This window comes from Gigantopelta aegis, chromosome 8 (genome assembly GCF_016097555.1).
Source record: "Gigantopelta aegis isolate Gae_Host chromosome 8, Gae_host_genome, whole genome shotgun sequence".
NCBI lineage: Eukaryota > Metazoa > Mollusca > Gastropoda > Neomphalida > Peltospiridae > Gigantopelta > Gigantopelta aegis.
In genome coordinates this window covers 30251569-30275367 of record NC_054706.1, presented here as the reverse complement: position 1 = coordinate 30275367, position 23799 = coordinate 30251569, and the positions used below count along the sequence as shown (strand labels likewise).

The 23799-nt window shown below is 34.5% G+C and overlaps 1 protein-coding gene across 1 annotated transcript; it reads right to left on the bottom strand.

The window, feature by feature from the left end:
• Positions 1-303: 303 nt before the first annotated feature.
• Positions 304-23799, bottom strand: LOC121378757 (dynein intermediate chain 3, ciliary-like). Its single transcript, XM_041507054.1, has 15 exons — positions 23684-23799; positions 20719-20921; positions 19775-19936; positions 18195-18313; positions 17587-17729; positions 15659-15772; positions 14733-14989; positions 11965-12144; positions 10833-10876; positions 7531-7666; positions 6269-6415; positions 2761-2859; positions 1533-1667; positions 1162-1200; positions 304-436 (listed from the first exon to the last, which is right to left on the bottom strand). The coding sequence occupies exons 2-15, from the start codon at positions 20899-20901 to the stop codon at positions 419-421; spliced, it is 1776 nt and encodes a 591-aa protein (XP_041362988.1). The 5' UTR covers positions 20902-20921; positions 23684-23799; the 3' UTR covers positions 304-418.

The window sequence follows — 23799 nt, the reverse complement described above, 5'->3', positions numbered from 1 at the left end:
TAGTACGATAGTTAACTCGCAGTGTGTAATTAAATTTTTGACATAAAAGGTTTTAAAATAAAACTAATAGATTTGTCAACTTAACATGAATTCATAATACCTGGAAAACGTTTTATTATAGTGGTATTATGCAGTCATGACGTGATAGGTTTTAATATAATAGACGCATTAGGGAAAGGTCTAAATTGAATACATACATGTTCCAATAACAGAACAATCTTTTTTTTATAGCATCATACTGATGCAATTTGGGATGAGTACTTTTGTATAAATGTTTCTAGTCATAGGTCTTTTTTGTTTTTGGCCAACTGTGTCACAATTTATAAGTGATTATCTTTTAAATGTGAAACTAATAATAGTTCACGGGACAATCACAACTTCTGGGTTATGTCGTAGGAAGGGAAGTAACTCTGTATAACTATTTCTTCTCTGCCTCCTGAAAAGAAAATAATATTAAAATATTAGTATTTCTTCTCTACATACCAATAACTCAAAATAATTATTAAAAACATAATAAAAATACTAGACATTTTACTTTAAAGTTTTTTTTGTTTTTTTAACGACACCACTAGAGCACATTGATTAATTAATCATTGGCTATTGGATATCAAACATTTGGTAATTCTGACAAGTAGTCATCAGAGGAAACCCACTACATATTTTCTAATGCAGAAAGGGATCTTTTATATGGCACTTTCCCACAGATAGCAAAGCACATTTCACAGCCTTTGTCCAGTTGTGGTGCACTAGTTGGAACGAGAAAAAACCCAATCAGTTGAATGGATCCACACTGAGGTGGTTCAATCCTGTGACACAAGCACCTCAAGTGAGCACTCAACCGACTGAGCTAAATCCTGCCCACCTTTCATTTTAAAATAACTGGACTATGTTAGGCATGCTAAAATGAATAATCAATGGAAAAACCAACTGGTTATCGAGTGTTCTTTCAATAAACAATTAATTATAATTTTAACATTAAGTGACCAATATATTTCCAGTTATCATTGCATTGTTTTTAAAAACGAAATATTTTGTAATAGATTTAACTGACTTTGAGTCTGTCTTTTACAAAAATATATAACAAATACCTCTTTCCCCACAAGAAGAAGAAGAAAAAATACAATAAAAGTTTTTCAAAAAATAAAAATGTATCAAACTTACTTCTTCCTCCTTTTCTGTTACCTCCTCAATTACTTGTGACTGAAATGAAGACGGAAAATATTTGAATCTTTTTGGTTTGCAAATTAACAATGCAGAGCTAACATACTAAATAATGCTAAACCCATGAGTATGGTTCTTAAGATCCCACTACTGGGATGAAAAAAAAAAACCCCATGTTTTATTTAAAAAGAAAGAAAAAAGTCTGACATCATTTCATAATTCACATATCAAGTAAATAATGATTAAAAAGTAGTTATTAATTTTTAATACATTATGATTCAATTAAAAAACTATAGTGTTTTAGTGTCCTGATTTCAGTGCTATGTAGTAATGCATATATTGCATGGGACAAAGGAAACTATGGAAATTACCTGGACCGGTTCCGTTTTCTCAAAGTCCGGAACTGGTGGATTTTGCTTTTTCTTTTCCTGCTCAATGATTTTGAAGAATTCCTTTTCTGCTTTTTCAACCATATCTTCTTCGTCTTCTGGCACCTCTTCCTCTTCCTGTCAACAGTGGAGTAAGTTACAGATAATGCAATAAAACACAAACACAACACAACACATGTACATGTACACACACACACACACACACACACACACACACACACGCACACACTGTATTATTTGAAAAGCCAATCTTGATGAATATATAGCCTACTGTGTGCTGTAATCAGACACAAATTAATGCCGGTGACACACCAAATTCGGTTTCCCAAATGCACATTGATGTGCTTTGAACTGGAAGTGGATTTCATGTTATCTGTTGACACACTGGCTGTGAAAGCACATACTGAAGTGAACCAGCATGCATACACCAAATACGGTTTTGATAAAACAAGAGGATCCCACTGTCTTCATATAATGTCACATCTGGGATTGTATCATTGCTTTTGTATGACACAACATCATGACTGGAAGAGAACCGAACCACATGCTGACATTCACCAATGACTTAAAAAAAAATACAACCGAACAGAAATGGAAGTGAATTCCAACTTCCACATACAGGTGTGGAATGGTTTGCACGTGCATCAAAGCGCTACATAACCAAAGTTGGTGTAGCACCAACTGGAATATTCCGTTCTCGATTCACATCGATGCGCATTAGGTGTTTGGTGTGTAAACGGTATAAAATGGCTCAGAGTCACAAGTATTATTTCAGTCAGACTTTCAATTTTGTTTTACATATTATATTTCAAGGTATGGATTCACAGACAGGATAAGTTTGATTTACATATTATATAATCTATCTGGATGTCTATCTGTATCAAAATTTACAGTATGTTGTTTAAAATACAGCACTGCAAGAATTTTACATTTACAAGTCATCTAGAATGCCACATTTACAAGTAATTTTTAAAAGACTGCAAGAATTTCACATTTACGTAATAATTAATATGTGCTGTGATAACACAAGAATTTTACATTTATGTTACAAGTAATATGTGCTATAAGACAAGAATTTCACATTTACAAGTCTTTTTTTTTTTTAAAGTGCAAGGATTTCACATTTAAAAGTAATGTGTTAAGATAACACCAGACTTTCACATTTACAAACAAAGTGTTTAAAAAAGTGTTGTGCAAAAATTTCCCAGACCTTGTCTTTTTCTTGCTGACTTTTTGTCCTTTCCTTCAGTTTCATTTCCCTGTGTCTGGTATCTAGAATCTTCTCTCGTCTTGTTTCGCGCTCAAACATCTGAAACAGATACAGTTTTATTACCCATATGGTTAAAAATATCTTGGTACATATCAAAGTGATACGTCCCACTAGAACGCCAAATGGCCATTTGATTAGCGCACTACAACCTTACAGGAACGTCAGCCAAGCGAGTTGAGTGATATATAAATTAAGATTGAGTATGGGTAATAAATAGGATATTAAACTAGTTACCATTTTGTATCATGTTTATGTCCCTCAGGAAATAATTTTCATTGTCACTTGCTAAAACTCATGACAACTGAAAATTATTTCACTGAAGACATAAACATGATATGAAATGGAAGCTCGTTTAAAGGGACATTCCCGAGTTTGCTGCATTGTAAGATGTTTCCAACTAACAAAATATTTCTATGATTAAACTTACATATTAAACATATTTTCTTTGTTAGAATATCAATGTCTGTATATTCAATGTGTTTCTGGTCATCTTAATAATTGTAAAAAGCCCAAACTGAATTTTGTCTGAAAAATAATTTCGTACGTACGAAAAAATATATTTTAGGAACTAAAATGAAAGTTAATCTAGTACAAATATTAGAACGATCAGAAACACATTTAATATACTGCCACTGATATTTTATGCAGAAAAATATATTTGATATGTAATTACAATCGTTAGAAAGTCTTTGTCTGTCGATAACATCTTACAAATTGCAGCAAACTCAGGAATGTCCCTTTAATATCCTATAAATATTGCTATATAGAGATTATTATAAGACATCATTTTGGTAAGCAATCACACAGAGATAACATTGGGGAAGCCACATTATGTTGTGATGTCACTTCCCAAAATGAGGGGGCGGGACGTAGCTCAGTGGTACAGCGCTTGCCTGATGCGCGATCAATCTAGGATCAATTCCCGTTGGTGGACCCATTGTGCTATTTCTTGTTCCCGCCAGTGCTCCACAGTGGCGACACCAGGCTTCCTCTCTCAATATTTGTGTGGTCCTTAACCATATGTCCGACGCCATATAACCATAAATAAAATGTGTTGAGTGCGTCGTTAAATAAAACATTTCCTTCCTTCCTTCCCAAAATGATGTCATTCGTTGGTCACGTGAAATCATTATGACACACGTGTGTCATACTGGTTATATTTCCCTGAATATCTTGAACTATATGGATAATAAACATTCACCAATACCAAGATCATGCTAGTGAAGTCTAAAAAGGTCGTGGCCAAAGTGACTTTAAACAGGAAAATAATCAAATGTATATTAGCCTAAAGATAATACATGACCAACTGTGTTGGATGTTAATTTTGTATAACAACATCTCAATACATTTAAAATTATGGCTACATGATTATTTTAACACATGATCTTGTTATTAAGAGAGGAAACCTGTTGCCTGCACATAGGTTTAACAGCATGCAGTAACATACCCCAGCCTTTCATATCGGTTCTAGTCATGGGACATTGAATTCACAGTAACAGTTGCAACACACAATATGATGTTTACTGATGGATAATTGTACTGAAAATCAAGTAATAATGTATTTTTAAGCTAAATTAATTTTTGAAAAGGACAACGCTTTTTAATGGTATGATGACAGATAAGACTTAAATTAGTTACATAAAAAACAACCCTCCACCCATGCCCAATTCCAATTAAGTTAATGAATTTGTATTTAACAAATTGGCAAGTCATTGCTGTATGTGTGAACATTGTGCAAATCCCAATTTCCTGATTTCCAGCATTACTGTCAGGTTTTGAAGGACAGCATTTGCCATTATTTCATCTTAAACAAAAGTACAGTGAAACCCCTCTAAAACAGACACCTCAGGACCAAGTAAAATGTCTGGTTTTAAGAGGTATCCGGTCTAGAGAGGGTCCGGTTTTGAGAGGTTTCATTGTACCTAATAATTTTGGGTGGTCGAAATATTTATTCATAGATATAATGCATTTGTCCATGTATTTTGTGTTTTTAGAAGTATTCTGGTACTGAAGCTGTAGAGAAATGTATGGTTGAAATATTAGCAGTCATATTTATATTTCATTGTCTCATTCCAAGAAACGATCTTAGCACTAAATCACCTTAGTGCATAACTACTGTATGCCATTAAGGTGATCTTAGTGCCAAGATTGCTTCTTGGAATGAGCTACGGCCCATAGAAACAATATCTGGAGTAGGAGCACAATCTCTAGCAGGGAAGGTGGGGGGTCACAGCCTCTAGTGGGGGAGGACACACGTGACAAGTCATATTTTTATCTTTATTTATATAAAGTGTGACAAAAACAAATGAGACACAGCATCCTAACCACATCCCATCTAGTTCCTCTGTGCTTGTAGTCAGAGGAAATACGGTGTACATGGCATAAAATTTGGCATGAACGATTCTGTTGTTTGTCTGTCGGTTATGCAAAACCAATGTCAACATAAACGATGGATCGTTCGTGCAAAAGCTGTAATCGCTCATCAGAAAATCCAAACAAATGTGTGTTGGCTAATATCATCCATGTTTGGGAAAACTGAATGCAATGGGAAATCCCTGACCTAGACGTACGTCATATGTGGTTGACAGTAATGTTCTAACCAGCTTTCCCTCCGTCGTTCAACATGTCCAGCTATTTTCTTCATGACCACAGTCACTTTCGTTATAAAACGCTACCTACGTTAGCATGCCTCAGACATATTTACAACTTACAGACGACTGCTGAAAATTTCAAACATCGAAGCACATCACAGAACTTTGATGGGTAGTTTCTTAGAATCTATTATATACCGATGCAGTTTAATGACACTGATGTGACTGTTTAAAGCATGTCAATACATAGCCTCATCTGGCTCACGTGAACATACCTGTGCAGCTACCATTAAGACTGATTTTGTTTAAAACACATTTTGCCTGTCACAAGAGCATGTACCATGCACAAAATCTTGAGCCACCGTCACAAGAAAATTGTGTTCTTGTTTACAGAATTTCCTATTTCCAACGAACCAAAACAAATGTTAATAAATTTTGGTTAAATTATATCAAGGTTTTAAAATGTTAGACAAATACAGATCAATATTACACTTGTTTAAGCCTAAATTGAATTGGTTAAATATTTTTTTTTAAATAATAAAAATTCTTCCCCAAAAGAGGTCAAAAAAGATTTTGACACAGTCAGTTTTCGTGGATCGGTCGGGTTACGACAAACAAACTTAATTTTTATTTTCGCCTGGCAGCTTTCGAGTTAGCCTAGCACACAAAAAGTATATGTTCCTATTTATGATAGAACATTTAATTGAGAAAAGCTACGAAAATCGCTCATCTTAGATTCTCATTTGATTATCGTTGCCCATTAACCTTTTCATTTGTATCTAACTGCTGAAGACATATTGGTTTGTCTGAAAAATTATAATTTTATGCCCTGGTGTATGAGAAACAATGATTCTTACAGCAGTGACTAAATTCTTTTCATTCCTCTGCATGGTGTAGAGTCCCTCGGACAACTCCAACAGTGTTGTCGTACCATCCTGTGAGCCACACGCCACCAGCCGACCAGCCTCCTGTACCCGCAGACAGTGAAGTGGGACATCACAAACCTGTCAAATAACAATAATACTATCTGAACAACCAGTCTTAACTTCTCGTCTGGACTGTGGGCACAGCCACATGCCACCAGCCGACCAGTCTCCTGTACCCGCAGACAGTGAAGGGGAACATCACAAACCTGTCAAATAACAATAATACTATCTCAACCACCAGTTTTAATATGGACTCTGGGTAGAGCCACACACCACCAGCCCACCAGTCTCCTGTACCCACAGATAGTGAAGGGGCACATCACAAACCTGTCAAATAACAATAATACTATCTCAATGACCAGTCTTAAATTCTCATCTGGACTGTGGGCAATTTCAGGATTTAAGTTTTAGTAATGAGTAACGAGTACCGGAGTTAGAAATTAATAAGTATATATGAAACTAATGTATATCAACTTATAGGAAAAAAATTTAGCTGTTTTTTTTTAGTTTATCAATACATGAGGGCATTTTTCAACAATATATAGCGAAAATAATATGGTAATTGTGACACTTGTTCTAGAGGGTTAAAGAAACAAAATTTCTGCTTCCACGAAGGTTACTCATCTTAACTGCAATAAGGGATCTTGCATACAGATATTCTATGACAGAGCAACACATACCACATAAAGATATATAGTTGGTATGGTTTGAAGTTTGGTTTTGTTTATAACGACACCACCAATTTATCATTGGCTGTTGGATGTCAAAATTTGATAATTATGACACAGTTTTCAGATGGAACTCGGCACATTTTTCCATTAGCAGCAATGTATTTAATATGCACTTTCTCACAGACAAGACAATTCATACCATGGTTTTTGATCCCCCAGTTTAATTTTACTAGTTTGTCTCGGCTGAGTGCCTGCTTGAGGTGCTTGTGTCGCAGGATCGAACCACCTCGGTTGATCCATTCAACTAATTGGGTTTTTTTTCTTGTTCCAACTAGTGCACCACAACTGGACAAAGGCTGTGATATGTGCTTTCCTGTCAGTGGGAAAAATGTAATGGATTTCCTCTCATAATTACCAAATGTTTGACATCCAATAGCTGATGATTAATAAATCGATGTGCTCTAATGGTGTCGTTAAAAAAACACAAAAAAACCCCATTAGTTATCACTACATGCAAACTACCTGTAAACTGAGAGTAGGGTCGTTCTGCTTGAAGATGATGTCCCACACGTCCAGCGTTCCGTCCATCTTGGTGATGAAGAACACCGAAGGCCGCATCGGACTCCAGTAGCCATCGGTCAGGTATGAGGAATACTGTCTGCAGAAAACAAAAACTAAATTATTTTACGAATCAACATTACTTATGGGATAAGTATGTTGTATTTGACTATTTGCGGATTTTAATGCTGGTTTTACAGTAGCAAATTGAGTTTTAGTAAACTAAACATCAAGAAGCATATAAATATATGTATTAGAGCCGAGCGGTATTGAAATTTGAGGTTCAGTATTGATATCAGTATTTTGGGGGTGATTTACCTCGGTATCGGTATGGTATTAAGTATTGATACAATACCAATACTGATATTGAACGGCTTTAAGGTTCGTTATCGATATCAGTATTTTGGGGGTGATTTACCTCGGTATCGGTACGGTATTCAGTATTGATACAATACCAATACTGATATCGAGCGGCTTTAAGGTTTGGTATCGATATCAGTATTTTGGGGGTGATTTACCTCGGTATCGGTACGGTATTCAGTATTGATACAATCCAATACTGATATCGGGGTACGGTATTCAGTATTGACGGTACAATACCAATACTGATATCGAGCGGCTTTAAGGTTTGGTATCGATATCAGTATTTTGGGGGTGATTTACCTCGGTATCGGTACGGTATTCAGTATTGATACAATACCAATACTGATATCGAGCGGCTTTAAGGTTTGGTATCGATATCAGTATTTTGGGGGTGATTTACCTCGGTATCGGTACGGTATTCAGTATTGATACAATACCAATACTGATATCGAGTGGCTTTAAATGCATACTCACCCACTAATTTTATTCCATACACAAGGCTCTCGTCCGATTTATACCCAACCCATTTTGCATTCATTAGATACATTGTTAGTGCTTTACTAAATGGCAGGAAACATTTCTCAATACCAATTTTTTTTTTTTTTGAAATTTGATTGGTATGTTAAATGGGTATTGACATATGATACTGATACTGAACAGTATATACAGTTTTAATAAATATACCGCCCAGCTCTAATGAATATGTAAATAGGCTCTTGGGGAATATGTAGGCCTACATATGCTTTTGGGGAAACAAAAACTAAATTATTTTACGAATCAACGTTACTTATGGGATAACTATGTTGTATTTAACCATTTGCAGACATTAATGCTGGTTTTAGTCGTGAATTGAGTTTTAGTAAACTAAACAATGAGAAGTAGCATATGAATATGTAAATAGGCTCTTGGAGAAACAAAAACTAAATTATTTCATGAATGAACATTACTTATGGGATAACTATGTTGTATTTCTGACACATTAATGCTGGTTTTACAGCTGCACATGGATTTGATTAGCCAAACACAAATTTACTATGGTATTTACTACAAGTTATGTATTTCTGAGCCAATTATTTTTGTAAACTGCACACAAAAATAGTGTGTGGTTTTTTGTGGGATTGTTTCCAAAACACTTTTACTTTTTTCTTATGTCAAATCACACTGAAATTATTTACTTATTTAACAATGTTCATGGAGGCTGGGAAGGACTATACCTTTGTATTACTTGGGATTTTGTTCATCACCTGGGCACACAAAAAAAGCAATATCTGTGTAAAGTTACAACTACACCTTGTTTGATTTGTAGATAGTTGAAGGAATTCCATTTTAGAGCAATGGGCCTTTTACATGCACACAGACACACACACATTCACTTGATAAACTAGTCAGAAGATTGTTTTCTTTTATTTGAATCATAAAATGTCGACAATAAAACATTTTTTAGCATTACACATGGACATGTCAGGCCTTTCCCCAGGATTTTTTTAAGGCGCTTACATATTTAGCATCATTATAACACAAAAATCAAGCCAAAAGAAGTGGGGTAGTGAGTTGAAAACAGTTAAGTGTTTGTCTTCAATCCATCAAATCATGTTGGGGTTGTTTTTGTGTGGGAGGAGGGGGGGGGGGGGGGGGGGGGGCTTTTTTCTAAAAAAAACACCATCAATTCCCCACCCCCAACAACTTCATAATTTGCGTCATGTTGTTGTTGCAGCGTCGTGTTAAATGCTTGTTGTGATTTCTGCTTGTAAAATACCTAAGCTAAGAATGCTGACTTCACAGTATATTCCATTTATAAAAAAAACTACCAAAAAACCCCCAAAACGTTAATAAAATAAAATTTTACTTTAAAAAAAAAATCCAGCTAACTTATTAAATGTCATCTCACAGTTTAACAAATATATATCTAGCATTATCTAACAAATATGATTATTGTAAACTAATTCAGTGTACGTTTAACTGCAATTTGTATAAATACTGCATGCACATTTCCCGCGATCGCGATTTCAGTGCGTGCTCTCGACCATAGGTACAAAATTAACAAAGACAAAGGAAATAAAGAAATTGCAGTTAGGTATTCATTGATGCAAACAACTATTGTTTTTCTACACATTTACATCAAGATTTACTCCTGTGTAATCGTATTGTTCATGTCCGCAACGATATCTCTTGACACGTGGGTGTCAGCTGACTCTGAAGCGTGACGTATATTACACCGAGAGCTTTCCTCAGTTTTTTCCTAACGTTCGCGAACTACTTGATTGGTGTCCGTCGTGTCCATTTGGTTTAACGTGAAGCGCACAAAACAGTGTAGCGAACGTTTTGTTTCCGCTCGGTCTGGCTGAACTCAGCCCTTGGGATAGCCGACATGTCGTTCGGCCCTGAACTGGCATGTGTATTCAAATTGACATGCATTGTCGGTTTGTTTTTATTACTTTGGTTCAAAGACTTTACAAAATTAAAATAGCAAGTTACATATCTTCCAGACATTGAATCGCCGTCACATTGCTGTCATACATGTCGAATGCATGCGTTAAAATTAATAACCATGATTATTAAAATTAGCAAACATCATAAGGCATACGCTGTATTCTGGATAACACCGTTTCTCGTTACCGGTCGCCAGATCGCTATTATGCTAATTGAATATTTGGTATTATTATGTTTGAGGTGTCGAATAGATTATGTAACCGTTTGTTCACATCAGAAGATAGAAAATGACGTTACGGATCACAGCTCCATTGTTTTGTATACATGTTACAAATTAAGCCGACACGGTCCTGCAGTTAAGGCGCTTTCCAGACATGAAGGCGCTTACTTGGCTGGCTAAGGGAGCACGGGCCGTGTCGGCTTATCGCTCTAGGGAAACCCCTGCATGTATTTTAAACTACAATTTTACTTACTTTGTCCACATAATGGACGATTCTCTGAAATCTTCTGACCATATCTGTTAATGAAAATATAATCCTTATACTTATTAATAATCACATATATCATGTCACATAACATGTAGATATAAGCCAAAAATAATATGTACCATATTCAGTACTTTCTGAAAATCCAGTTTGCAACACATTTAAAACTTATAACCAGGACTAAACTATACTAAACTATCAATCTCACTTGTGAATGTTTTAAAGTGATGTCCATTGTGATTTTATTTATTTAAGGGCAGAATATCAGGTTCAATGTTAAAATGGCTGTGTCCTTATTCTTTTGTTAATCAAAGTAACAGATTCTATATCATTGGAAGATTTTGTACTGTACTAATGACATCATAAGTTTAACAAAAAGAACAAACATTTCCACATCTATATTTTGGAGTAATCAACAGTCATCACATAAGGACAAACAGTAAAGTAAACATGTGTAACAGAAAATCAATAAAATAAATATTATTTACTTAACTAGTAAGTCCAGTGCTATAAATAACACACTATCTGTTATTAACATCTCCTGCCCAATTCATTTGCAAAGCAAGTTTTTAACAATAACCCACTTTTGGCGTACTACATACAACATAAAAAATGGTTGTGCACTCCATTCTTGTTACATGTTTCCCTCTCTGGACCACTGTATTTGGTATTAGAAAAAAACAGATGTTTTATTGATGAAAAAAAGAAATGATGCAAATCACTAAACAAAATGTTTTTCATTTTGGACATATTCTGTTTATGCACCAGGAAGCATTCTTTTATCATTTGTTGATAAAATGTGACATCACTGGTTTGCGCGTGCTTGTGAGCTTTAGAAAAAATGTGACATGAACGATTATTGATGACTTCACAATACAGGTCAGGCACATGTGCTGGGGATGGGTTTCGGGGTGTGAAATTCCTTTCTACTCAAGCAAATGTCTTCTTTTTTTTCAATACATTTTCTTGTAAACATGCATCTCAACACCCCTCTAATCTTCAATCACCACAGTCCAGACCCTCTCTGCTAAAATTCCTGCACACATGGCTGTCAATACAACTATGATTTCTGAGTGGTTCTCTTGCAAATAAAAAGAAAGTTTAAAAAAAAGATACCTACCCTGGCGCACCAATCTCCAACGCTGAGGAAGTTCTTGGGGAAGTGAGGGTTGCGTTGTAAGGAATATACTGGACCAATGTGACCTGAGTACAGTGCTACAATTTTCTCTCCTGGCGTCTTGGCTTTCCTGTTACATGACATAACTGACCCTTGTTCTGTGCCCACCATAAATTTTGTTGGCTGAAAATAGATTTTATACATTTTGGACATGGGAGGTAATATTTACATCACTTTTCGAGATCTTATACTTTGAACATTAGAAAAACTAACTTTATGTACACTTCATTTTGAAGGTTTATTTATAAATACAATAATCATCTCATCTTATCTTGAACCTAATTTCGTGGTTATATCCAATTAAGGTTCAAGCACACTGTCGTGGGCACACACCTCAGCTATCTGGGCTGTCTGTCCAAGACAGTGGGTTAGTTGGTTAGTGAAAGAGAAGAGGGTGTAGTGGTATTACACCTATATATTGAGTCATTAAAACTCACTCTGGGTGGGAGCCTGTACCGGGCTGCGAACCCTGTACCTACCAGCCTTATGTCCTATGGCGTAACCAAGACACCACCGAGACTGGCAGTAATCATTATTATTTGGCCAGTTTAACTTTTACATAATGCTCGTAAGGGAGGGATGCAGGAATTGTTTTCAAAACCTATATAGCATTTTTAGTTATAAACTGAACACAAGTTGTCACTGCCAATTCATTACAGGTGATTTGTTTTCTATCAAGTATTTATTAATACCGAATAAATAAAGACAAAATATAAACAGAAAAGCCAATATTGTTGGTCAAATTACATCACAGTAACAGCAAAACGACAACTCCGCAATTCAGAAAATGCCCATGGCAAACAAAAATGCCTTGAAAAAATATTCTAATATAGTACACAACAATAAAAAGTGCTGTGGAGAATGAAAAACTCCACGGCAATCTCCACAGCATTGCTGACTGCTGTGGGCAATTGCAGGGGTTGAAGGAGGGGGTGTGTGTTAATGTGATCTTAGCACTACAAAACATTATAGTGGGGGAGGGATAATAATAGTGGCCAGATTTTTAATTTCTTCATTTTTAATGGGTCCATATGTAAAGACGTGCATCCATACTCATTGAGTTTCAAAATGTTTTGGCTAAAAGCTTTTATAACAGTGCGATTCAAGTACTTGATACGAAGGCATCATCCTACTGTTGAGATCTGAAATATTCAGGATTGTAGTGAAAAAGACTTTGTGTATTTTTTTTAATGTCTAGCAATGTTAAAAATTTGAATCTGAGAAAGATATTTAGTTCAAACAGATTTGTGCATGCATGGATAAATTAACCTGATAAGTTTGAAATATATTATTTTTTTGTTTGCTGCATAAATGGCAAATAAAATAAACAATATGCATTTTGTAAAAAGTAAAAAATAAATATTAAAGGGACAGACCCTAGTTTCAACCCATGAAATTTAATACTAAGTTTAGTTAATCTACAAACCTGTAATACAATTGTATAAAGTTACAACTGAGTGAAACATGAATATGTGACTTTAAAATGGTGAAATACACTCTAAAAATAGACTAAAACTCAACTCCATAACTGTTACTTCTCAGACGCATGTGCGTTTTTAAAAATATGAGAACTGCATTTTGTGATATCAAAAACAACAGGATTACCAAAAACATTGTGAATGCACGGAAATTGATAATCTAAACCATAAAATCTAAGTAGAGTATGATTTCATTAATAAAAAACAGCTATAATAGTCAAAAATATGCCTCAGTTTTTAAAAACTAGGATATGTCCCTTTAAATAATGCAAATTTAAAAAAAAAAAAAAAAAATTAAATGTGAAATGTGATGTACACGTACATGGACAGAAATATTTGGCCTAATGAGATTTAAGTACAAAATAAAATTATATGTGTATTTAAAACTATGTTGTTAATATAGTTTGCAATCTGTAAAAATAGTTGGGCTTTTTTTTTTTTTCTTGGGAATCTATTGATGTATATGTCACTTTTTTTTTTAAATATAAAATTGTGTAGCAATGTGATATAAGACAATTTGTGAATTATATTTCAATAAATTTTAGTAATATTAAAGCAAAACTATTCTTACATAAAACTTTATTCATGACAGTGTAAGTGTTTTCTCTCAAGGCAAGAGTGTGATCAGAACATGCACTTGATAATCAATCAATCCACATGCGTAACAATTGTAATTTATATCATGCTCTTCTAATCTTCTTTTTTTGTGTGAAATGTGAAACTATTTGTGATAGCCTGAATAAAATTAGTGTCTTGTGTACATCTATCTTACCCGAATATTAATTATTTTGAGATCCTCCAAATACTTTACAAGTGCAAGGAAGAATAAATAATATTCAGATGTTTACAAATTTTGTCAACACACATTAAGCATAAAATTTAATATATTACACATTAAATTAACCAAGTTGGCACACCAATCCAAAATTATTAATGTTTTACTACTGATAATTATAATTAATATTTTTATTAATTCATGTGTAATACAATAATTTTTAAAATTCAAAACTAATGAATAGTTAATTTCAGATAGACTTTTAAAGAGAACAATAAAAATTTAAGAACTCACATATTCTTTAAATATTTTTTAAAAAGAAAAAACAATTCATAAAAAGATATGATCACTGACGATAGTTAAATTTTGACAAACAATATCTTTCTTTAAAACAGACATATTAATACATAAATATATTCCAATTCGTGGAAAACTAAGTCTAAAAGCGATAAACCTACCATCGTGGGCTCATACTCCAAACAGTATGCCCCCTGTGCCTTTGTGAAGTCTTGTTTTTTGTCTAAGTACAGTTTCTCTGTGGGTTCTCCCAGTTTGCGGATGTCCCACCACAACACCTGTCCGTCCGTGGAAGCTGAGAAACACTCGGTACCAGTCTTTGACTGTATCCAGATAGTCTTGTAGGCCGGGTCTCGATGGCTCTGTTCAATGGGCGTCATCTCTACCGGCTGAGAGCCCTTCCGGGTGTCCCAGTATGCTGAAAACATCAAACATACTCCAGGTACTTAGATAGGAGCCATCCATAAAGTATGTACACACAAAATCTGGGAATTTTGTTTTACCCACACGTACACCTTTTTGTAGGTTTAATCAGTTATACAATTAGAAGCATATGTACTCTGCCAGCGAACCACCAGTGGATTGTGCCAGCTGTATATATTAATCTGGCTTTCAACTAAGTAAGGCGGGGGAGCAATGCATTATCTTCAGAGAAGGACATTTGATACTGGATTTAAATGGGAGCTATCACTGGTGTAGGAAGTGGAATGGGGGCAAGAGGGACACATGCTGCAGTGATGGTTTTAATATATATATATATATATGTATGTGTGTGTGTGTGTGTGTGTGTGTGCCCCCACCCCACAATTTGGCACCTTCCTACACCTTCCTACTTATTTTATCTTCTTTTTTTTTACGTGCAAGTGTGTGTGTGTGTGTCTGTACTTGTTTGATCATTTGAAGGACATAAGTTCAAGTGTGTATGTGTGTGTGTGTTGGCATGCTATTTATAGCACCATTTACTTAGGTAGTATTTGAATTGTATAGGTAATAATGATAATGACAAAATGTGGGATTGCCTTTCCTGAATTTTGTATCACTATATTACCACAAAGGTATGATGTGAATTAAGAAGTTAAATCCATACCTATTTGACCATTGTAACATCCTCCAAGCAGAACGTGAGAATCTTTCGGATTGTACTCCAGACACACTAGAGGTGAAACTGGCTTCAAGGTCATTTCTGGTTTATTGGGATTCTCTAAAAAACAACAAAATCAAACAGTTTTAGTAATATAAACATAATTATTTTTTACACTTAAACAGAATCTGTTTTGGTCGTCCACAGTACAGCAGATGCACCATCAGAAAAACATCACCATCTAGAAAAAGTATTAACATTTCAAACTCTATATAACAATGCAGTTACACTGTATGTTCATATGTATACACAGACAAACAATATACTAAATTATCATCCATTAAAGGCTTTTGTAGGATATTGCTGGCACTAAAATTTGCAACATCTCCGCAGGAGATATCGCTTCTTATAATCTTGATTGGTCAAATTTTAATCACAAGACAATGTTTTGTTACGTCACTTTATTTGTTTCAGTGCTAAACCTACCATTAGTGACGTTACGCCACTGCCGTTCTGCTAGTTAACGAGTCTACCGCTGACATTACGCCCCCATTACCAGTGTTCGAGATTAACGGTATCCCGATATCCCGGGGATACCAGAATTTAATTTTGGATACCAGACTTCAAGAACTCAGTATCCCACTGGGATGCCATATAATACTAAATTCTCAGGTGGGATACCAGATTTTGAAATGTTAGTATCCATTTGGGATACTGGCCAAGAAATTTAATCTCGAACACTGCATTACTGACATTGTTTACAACTGTCGCAAATGAAAAGAATGATATGGATGATAAAACGAATACCCCCTCGTATCTTGTGATATCATAATTTATCAGCACTTGTTTGATAAAAGTATAAAATACTCGGCAAGCCTCGGTTTTCATACTTTTATCGAGTGCTGATAAATTATAATATCACAAGACACTCGGGGAGTATCCTCTATATATTTAACAAAGCCACCCTGGTATAGCCAAGAAATGATCATCATATGAAGTGAGTAAAAATTATGTTTTCTAATATTAACTAATATGATAAACTAATTAACTAGGCTTTATTAATTAGCAGACCTTCTAGACATAAAAAAGATAATTTTGGCACCTTATAAGGTTCACCTTCAAAACTCTGTACAAAGCATCCGTTAAAAAACCCCCATGTTTGATGTTATGGTCTTTGTATAACATTTCAATAAATGTTAAAAGTGGCACAATGGTATCTGTCACCTTGTATATAAACAAAGGTAAAAGTATGTCCATAAATGACAACTTGGATACATCTGTAGACCACATTTATACATGTATATGTATATATACTTTAATAAACTCACATTTTGGCCCATCATCCACAATGAATGAACGACTATTGGTCCCTTAGGCGGCTTAACATACAGGATGTGTTTACCAGTGGTAACACATGAACATGCTGATTAGCTACAGGCCTAGTGTGATGACACAGGGCTAGCTCTGGCACTCAACAAATTCACTCATTTGTTAATTTTAAAAGCATATAACAAATTTTATTTAAATTTGGTGAAATAATTGCATATAATAATTGACATTTTATAAGAAAATAACTGGGTTTCTGTACTTTTTGTAGTTCTACAGATAATTTTTGGGAAATTTTCTACAAACCCAGAGCTAGCCTTGTGACATTTAAAACCAGGCTCCTTTTTAACATTATACTCATAAGCGTACACGACCTGGCACAAAACCTCAAATTCGGGCAAACATAATAGAGATATTCGGACAAAATGTACTAACATGAGACCTTTTTACCAGTTGTAATGTAAAAATGCATAGTGATTCATTTAAAACCCTATATAGCTGTTTGGTAATAATGCTAATATGAATAAATGTTGTTACCCAGATTTGAACAATTTCGTTTAATTCGGGCAAAAACCAGCCTGCCCCCCTACAAAAATTATTATACTGACCAACATCCCAAATGTACGAATCCATTGAAGCATCTGGTGGTGAGCTCTGGAATTCCAGGTTACAATATGCCACAGCCACTTTACGTGGGCCATCAGGAAACCAGGATATGTGTGTTGCGGTTCGCTTTATTTGATTCGGATCTCTGCATAATAGAAAAAACCCACAAGCATATGTAATTAGAAACTATACTGGACTTTGATTAAATAACATCAATGGCTATAGTTATAAAAAATTAATGTTTTCCTTTAATAAACCACTCAAAATTGATGTCATTTTGTAACAATGTATTATGATAAGGATGAAAGCAATTAATTATGTTTATTTCAAACGATATTATTTGAGATGTTGATAATCAGGATAATTATTTTTTATTTTCGGACAATTTATCAATATAATAATATAAACCGATAAGCTATGTGATTTTCTATAAAATGTGTGGCTGTTACACATGGATAATGTCTTGAAAGATTAAGAAACAAAACAAGCAGAGTGGTAATTTATTTATTATCAGTATGTCAATGTGCATAAAAAAAACATTCAATGATGGCGAAAGCCTTCAGATATCCTCAGCAAAGAACGATAGTACCTGAATAAAGAATGATTGTACCTGAACACGTTGATTGTTTTGGCTGATGGTGCTTCGTCTACATGGTCTATGTCTACATCCTCAAAATACTGTTCATAGATGTCGATGGCATTGTTCTGTTTGATGCAATGCTCCATAACCTGTAGTATAATAAAGTTACAAGAATGAATAAATATTGGGGTATGATAACAGCGCTCGAAATAACGGCCTGCTAAAAGCAGTTCATTTTTAGACATAACAGGCAGTGGGGCCACTGGGGCAGTTGCCCTGGGCGCAAAATTCTGGAGTGGTGGAAGGGACTCGTGGTGTGTTAATGGTCCACTGGTTAGGGGGCGCAATACTTGCCTTGCCTCGGGCGCTGGCAACCCATGCTGCGCCACTGGTAACAGGTAAAATAAAAATTATCTCATCTGCTTTTTAGCTTGTGATTCTGCTATATTTTAATTACATAATGCTCCAAAATATATATCAGAGGTCCTAATGTTTCACACACTGTCCCAAACCCTCTAATCACACTGTGTGCCGTCTTAATTCCAGCAGGCCATATCCTTCTCTTAGCAAGATGTATTTCATTTCACTTGGTATTTAAAACTGAAAATTGCAGGCCATATTTGACATCCTATTCCAAGCCCTGTGATAATACATAGGCCTACAGCAAATACAAATGTATGAATGAATGAAAATATTATTGCTCAAGGGTATCTTTAAAAGTAAGAGGCTGTTTCAGAAAAGTAGGTGGCTATACCTACTAAACCAGGGCTTCTAGACAAATTAGTAAACTGCCATGAACATTAAACTTAATCTGTAACAGTAGATGATAAAGCTATACACTTAATTTCAGCTTAATTAATACCTTAAGGTACTGCAAAAAGAATGTCTGGAAAACCAATTTTCAACTCCTAAGTTCAAAGACCATATAACTCTCTGGAAAATGGTTAAATTACCATGAATGTCAAACTTAATACATGTATAACAGTACATGATAGAGCTATGTACAATATTACAGCTCAAACTTTTGAGGCATTGTGAAAAAAAAGTCCAGAAAACTGTATGTAGGACAGACAGAAGGATGGACATGAAACCTTTAGTTCCCTTCGGTCGGGTCTGTAAGGGATTAAATAAGTTGAATTGGACACCAAAATATGAAGCCTGCATATTTGTAGTTAGGAAACCAATTGTTCGGTTATGTGTTACATTTATGTAACATAATCAATTAACTCAAACTAGCACTAATTTTTTTTATTTTTTTTTATTTATTTTGCAATTTTTAAGTTCAGAATGTGAAACAGTTCACCATGTACTGACTGACAGTTCATATAAATTTCAAGTTGAGTAACCAATACATAAAGAGAACAACAGTTATGTAAAAGATTGTGTCCTGCAAACATGTAATGTAATATACAGTAAATATAACGAACCGGAAGGAACCATGATAGTTAGTTCATTATAGCAGTGGTTCGTTGTACACATTTGTACAAGTTGGTTATTAATATATAGGGAGATAAAACGGGACTTTACGATCAGTTCGTTCTCTGCAGTAGTTCGTTCTAAGGGTAATCGTTATAAGTGTACTTTACTGTATATATGTATATATCACTTACACTGCCAAGCTGCTGGATAGTTGAAATATACATCTCATCCTTCTCGACCTTCTTTCTGTATCTGGTGACCTGTTCCACTTCACTTGGGTTCACGTCCTTTGGCCATCCACCTTCAGTGTGGTTTATACCACGCGAACCCGTTTCAAATCTTTCTGTATTTACCTAAATAAAACAAGGCAAAAACCCAGATTATTTGTATGCAATTATCTAATAATATCATACATTAGAAATCATATACCCAATGAAATGATGACATCTGGTACAAATAAAAAAAAACCATCCCAATATTTTGCCAGATGGGAATTTTGATTTGAAAAACGAATTACATGTAAGGTCGATGACGGTCACTCTTTGCAATCTTTTGGCTTCATACACAATAAATATAAAATATTTAATGTTAATTTTTTTATAAGATATATTTGCCAAAACATACTTGTTATTTTTTTTATATTTTAAAACTTAAACTTAACATTTTGTTTAAAACTATGAAAAATAACATACCGGTACTGACCTGTAAACAACATTTTCTGAACAAAATAGAACTTGAAAGAATTTTAACAGGGGTCAAAGTACGAAAACCAGTTTTTATTTTAATGTGGCAAAACATTGTAATGGTATAGCTAATTTTTAATTTTAATGACGTCAGTTTTCCCATGACGTCACTTTGCTTTTCTTTACAATAACAATAAATGTTTTGGTTTTCCTAACACTAAAAATTTTAAATGTAAAACTTCTACTGAAAATCTTTTATTTGCGAATTACAGAAGTACCTGACTGTGTTTGCAGAAAACCTTGTAATTAAAAAATTATACTATTTACGAAATATGGATTTGACGTGACATTATGGTAAAATATGTTAAATTTATTGTGTATGAAACAAAAACAAGGTTGTGAAAAGTGACTGATATTGACTTTAGAATTTTTTTGTTTTTGTTAGCTGTTACCTCATGTTCGGACATTTCCTGGACACATTGTATCGGTGCGTCTACTGGATTCTTCTCCACAAAATTATCCAACAGTGAAGGGTCGGGTACAATGTCGACATGCAGTTCAGCAGCTCTGTCTGAGAAGTTACACTGCCTCCCAAACTCGGCCCGCTTCTTCGTATAAACATAGACGATCTCCATTTTTCTGTTTCACGATCAGCCTGTTAATAGGTGAAAACAATTTCATAAATGACAGTTTACACATGTATATAAAACAACTCAAAACATGTTTAATGTTAAGGTTTTCTGTCTGAAAATTTTAAGTCTGAACCACATTGTTAACAACTACAGTAAATTACTCTCCTACCTTTATTACCATTAGATTTCTCCCACATTTTGTCCAGACGGAATGGTGAAAAGAAGACGTTTGTTTTGTTTAACGACACCACTAGAGGACATTGATTTATTAATCATTGGTTATTGCAGAGCTCAACCTTTGTGATAGCCTGAGGTGTTTTGGCTACCGATTTCTCATTTGGGCTACCAGTTGTCTAAACAAGGTAGTCCGCCGGGATACTAGAGTTTTTTGGTACATCCAGTTACTACGCAATCAACAAGATGCTTAAACACCTAAAACAACATGTTTTAATAAAAATAAATGATTTTTGCTTTTTTCTCTTTTTTAATTTTTTTTTTTATTAAAATTATGGGATACCAGTTTTTATTTTGGGCTACCTAGTAGTCCAGCGGGCTACCACTGTGAAATGTTAAGGCCATGGCCTGTATTGGATGTTAAACTTTTGACATACAGTCTTAGAAATGAAACCTGTTATATTTTTCCATTACTAGCAAGGGATCTTTATATGCACCATCCCACAGACAGGATAGCACATACCACAGCCTTTGATATACCAGTTGTGGTGCACTGGCTGGAATGAGAAATAGCTGAAATGGTGAAAAAAGAACATTACAATAACACAAATTCAACATACTAGGTGATAAACATGTCACCTATACTAGATGATAAACGTCACCTATACTAGATGATAAACATGTCACCTATACTAGATGATAAACATGACACCTACCTATACTGACTTCGCTCAGATCTCCAAGATCAAAAAGCATATAATATGTTGCCTGTTGCCATTTTGATGTTTTAAGGAATACTCAGTTTCTCTCCAAGAGGGGTGGAAGGATGTGACATAATCTAACAATGTCATGACATGCATTATGGTATAATGGATTCATGATGATGTCATATTAATTATATCACATACTTTGTGGGGTTCCACTCCTCGAAGAGTATTCCCCCAAAAAGTAAAATGGCAAATGGAAATTACATGCTTTTTTGTCCTAGGAGATTTAAGCGAAGTCAATATAGGTGACATGGTTAAAATTTGGTGTGTTTTATTTGTGTTGTTGTAATGGTTTTCCAAAATTTCTGTCTGGACAACATGTGACGAAAATCTATCGACAATTAAAGATAGGACAGTACAACCGTATCCGGTGCATTGGCGCGTCCGGTGATTCCGCGCACTTGGTATTTTGCTTAAGTATGCTTAGGAAGTTGTCATGTTGTCAGTGTTTTTAACAAATTAAAGTTCAATTCCTTTTTCAATCGTTAATCAAGTATCAACATATTTATTGTTACGGGTGCAATTAATTTGTTTTTTTAGAATTATCAATAATTATATCATAATTTCAAAATAAATCATTCACCTGTTTTCGTGTATAAAATCGCGAAGTAGGTCATCCTTATTGATATTAAGAATGTTAAAACCAGTCTAAAAACACCTTTCCCCGCATTTTTTAAATCATAGTAAACAGTATAAATGTAATTATTTTTGTTCGGTTATTTTTATTTAAACTGAAAAGGAAAACACAGACAAATGCAAACAAAACAAAAATTTTACACCTTAATTGGCAGTCATTCCAGTTCACAAATGTCACATTGTTATAAAAAAATAAAAGCGAAATAAGATCCACGTGTGTGCACAATCTAACTGAGAAAAATAAAATCCATGTAGGCATCTTAGCCATGCATGATAATGAACATGTATGCATCTGCAGTACTGTGCCACTCAAGAAAACTATTCCGAAACTGATAATGAGATGGGTCATGTGTGATCGTTCATTTTCAAAGTAATATTTTTAACAAGACAAAACAAAAAAGAATTAAAATAATTCTGGCACAATAGTGTAGCATTTATGGGCTAAAAGTGAGGTCATGGGTGGTTTATAAATAGCGGGGTCAACGATCCACATCTACTGCGCCGAATCACCAAACATGCAAATCGTTTTGGATACAAGGGGGTGCCTATATTTATGCACCATTTTAAAATGTTTATTTACTACAGACATAAAACAATTTGTAGTGTATTTCAGATTATGCACTGCTTCATTGGTGAGAGACACATTTTATTAAGTATTTCACAGTGTTCACATAGAAAATGGTCCTTGAATGCTTAGGTGCGCCGATACACCGGACAGCACTGTAATTTATAGTAGTTGTTAACAATGTAGTTTGGACTTCCAGACTTCAGTATGATACCATCTACAGGAAATACACCATCAATATGCATACAATATAATCCTGTAATTAAAAAAAAATAACCTCAAACCCCCCACCTCACTACTGGTATACACAAGCACAAATACAGATAAAAAAACACTTGAGTCTTGAAGTTAATGGGAAAACAATTTTTGTTTTAACACGAGAATAATTTTTGCCCACACTGTTATGGTCAAGGACTGTGACATTTGATCTACACTGTTACATAGACAACAGGTGTGGAAACCTGGATGGAATGTATGTTAATGTTATTTTGGAATGCATATCATCTAAAAACGTGTCAACAATTTGTTGACAAATTTATTAAGATGTTTAAAAAGAAACATTCTTTGAGTAAAAAAAATATTATATCGCTTAGCTGTAAAATAATATGGAAAATATAAAGCTTTGTACAAAGAAATGACAAACCAGTTTTGTTCCAAATATCTCGAGAATAGATGCTATTTCAATATTTGCAGGCTTTGATCTCAAAACTTATCAAACGTCCAATTTCTTGGCGTGATAGGTAACCAGTAGCAACTAAC

Bases quoted from the DNA above. Each gene is read 5' to 3' on its own strand.
- LOC121378757 (XM_041507054.1), bottom strand. From the start codon at position 20,901: ATGGAGATCGTCTATGTTTATACGAAGAAGCGGGCCGAGTTTGGGAGG. The intron at 15,773-17,586 runs GTCAGTATAATA...GTTGTTTTTTAG, and splicing joins TTCGTACATTTGGGATGTTG to AGAATCCCAATAAACCAGAA. The intron at 6,416-7,530 runs GTAGTTTGCATG...GTTATTTGACAG, and splicing joins ACCCTACTCTCAGTTTACAG to GTTTGTGATGTCCCACTTCA.